This window comes from Vespa mandarinia, chromosome 21, assembly GCF_050613455.1.
Source record: "Vespa mandarinia isolate Hongniang chromosome 21, ASM5061345v1, whole genome shotgun sequence".
NCBI classification, from domain to species: Eukaryota; Metazoa; Arthropoda; class Insecta; order Hymenoptera; family Vespidae; genus Vespa; species Vespa mandarinia.
Genome location: NC_140830.1, coordinates 1,985,001 through 1,987,500, shown reverse-complemented (window position 1 = coordinate 1,987,500; position 2,500 = coordinate 1,985,001). Strand labels below are relative to the sequence as shown.

Genomic DNA, 2,500 nt, shown 5'->3' with positions numbered 1-2,500 from the left:
TGACGTTGCAATATTTTCTTTTGCTTTTTCTTTTTTTTTTTTTTTCGTTTTTATTGTTATTATTATTATTATTATTATTTCTTGTTGTTGTGGTTATTATTGTTGTTGTTGATGTTGTTGTTGTTGTTGTTGTTGTTGTTGTTCTTTTTCTTCTTCTTCTTCTTCTTCGTTTCGCATAATACGAGAATTTGATACGTATGCGCACCAAGATTCTGGCCATTCAGGTACTTTTTCATGTCACAGAGATTTCGCATAGGATCATCGTCATTATCATCGTCAACATCATCATCATCATCATCACCTTCATCCTCTTCTGCTTCTTCTCCTTCTTAATTATCGTTTCGTTTCGTTTCTGTTTGTTAATTTTTATCCTCTCAGGTTGGACCACGTCGAATCTCTGCAACGATATTTTTTTTATTTTATTTCATTTTATCTTTTATTATTTGTTTGTTTATTTATTTGTTTACTTATTTATTGTTTTTTTTTTATTTATTTATTTTTTACTTTTTTGTTTGTTTGTTTGTTTGTTTGTTTGTTTTTTTTTCTTATCGTCACAGGCTGGGAACAGGTCGCAATTGATCTTAGACTTACTTGTCTCGGCCGAAGTCTCTTTTTTATTTATTTATTTTTATTTATTTATTTATTTTTTTTTTTTTTAATCAGTCTGTGATAGGAGAACACGATTATTTTATTTATTTGTTTATTTATTTATTTATTTATTCATTTATTTATTTATTCATTCATTTATTTATTTATTTATTTATTTATTTATTTATTTATTTATTTATTTTTGTCACTAAATCTTCTCCTTTCTTTTCTATCTTTTTCTTCCTTCTCGCAAAAATCTCGTTTGGATTAGCATTTGGATGGTTTAAAATTCGTTTGAAATAGTTTCTCTCTTTCTTTCTTACTTTTTTTATTTTTTTTTTTTTTTTTTTTTTTGGATTGAATTTCTCGTTCATTTTATTTTATTTTATTTTATCTTTAGTGTCGTCTTATCAATGAAAGTGAGAGAACACAAACATACACACAAACACACACAAACGCACACACACAGACACATACACACACATTCGTAAGATCCCTATGTGTGCGTCGCTTAAGGAGTACTTTAGTACACGTATATTGCGTAATTGTGTGTGTGTGTGTGTGTGTGTGTGTGTATGTGTATATGTATATATATATGTGTGTGTATTGTACGTGTATATTTGTTGATTAAGTAAAATTGAATTGATTAATTAATTAATTTATTTATGTACGTACGCATGCGACCATATATGTGCGTGTACGCACGCGCGCGCATGTGTATATACGTGGATATATTGTACATACGTACGTACATATAGCAAAAACAAAAAAAGAGATTTATGAGAACAATAATTAAAAAAAAAAAAAAAAATAATAATAATAATAATAATAACAACCGGACTATGATCACGTGACTAGTGCTAGAAGGAACTTGAAGTTTATTGCATTCTTGGGGAAGAGTTCATTGTCCTTTTTATTTTTTTCTATTTTTTGTTTTTTTTTTCTTTTTTGTTTTTCTTTTTTCTCGTCGTACATATATATATATATATATATATATATATATATATATATATATATATTTTTTTTTTTTTCCAAGTAAATTTGTATTCACCTATTTCGTTTCATTTTTTTTCTTTCTTTCTTTCTTTCTTTCTTTCTTTTTTTTTTCTTATTTTTTTCCATTAACATTTCACGAACAAGATCCTTTGATAAGAACACGAGGCAAAAGAGCTGACGATTTCGTTTTATTTTTTAATTTATTCTTTCTTTTCTTTATTTTTTTTTTCAATATTTTCATTATTTAATTCGCGAATAAAAACTATGCCTGCAATCATATCAGAAATAAATACGAATCCGTACGAATAATCCAAACTAATATCTCGATTGTCTCTTCGAGAAAGATATTTCGATGTATCGATTAATAATTTTGATCCTCTCATTCTTCTTGCGATTTATAATATGAACGACGGACATGCACAAATATATCCCCCACCCCTCACCCTCCCCAGCCCCGGTGTATTATCTCAATTTTGTTTGTTTTATTGTATCTTGTTGTTATTGTTATTGTTATTGTTGTTGTTGTTGTTGTTGTTGTTGTTGTTGTTGTTGTAGCTTTTGCTGTTTGTTTTTTACGTTCATTTTTATTTATCTTGTCTTCCAGTTTCTGGTTATTTTTTTTCTCCTTTTTTCTTATTTTTTTTTCTTTTTCTTTCTTTTTTTGAACTTTTATCCGCGAGTGCTCTCAGATTTCATTGCCTGTCCCAGCTTTATATAATTATCATTATTACTATTATTATTAATATTTATATTATTATATTTATTACGCTATTATTATTATTATTATTATTATTATTATATTATTATTATGATATTATTATTATTATTACTCTGCGATTTTTGTTTTTCTTTTTTAACTTTTACGTAAAAACTGATTTTATGCCTCTCTCTCTCTCTCTCTCTCTCTCTCTTTCAC

The 2,500-nt window shown here is 26.7% G+C and overlaps 1 protein-coding gene across 9 annotated transcripts in view; it reads right to left on the bottom strand.

The window, feature by feature from the left end:
- gw (trinucleotide repeat containing adaptor protein gawky) overlaps positions 1-2,500 on the bottom strand; it is a 63,415-nt gene that overhangs the window by 13,714 nt on the left and 47,201 nt on the right. For 7 of the 9 annotated variants that reach the window (XM_035871741.2, XM_085663334.1, XM_035871737.2 and 4 more), the window contains one exon: positions 1-397. This exon is cut by the window's left edge and continues 5,139 nt beyond it. The exons of the other annotated variants lie outside the window; for them this stretch is intronic. In XM_035871741.2, the coding sequence (XP_035727634.1) occupies positions 375-397 (23 nt within the window). In that variant the 3' untranslated portion in view covers positions 1-374. The remainder of the gene's footprint in view (positions 398-2,500) is intronic. 9 annotated transcript variants of the gene reach the window in all.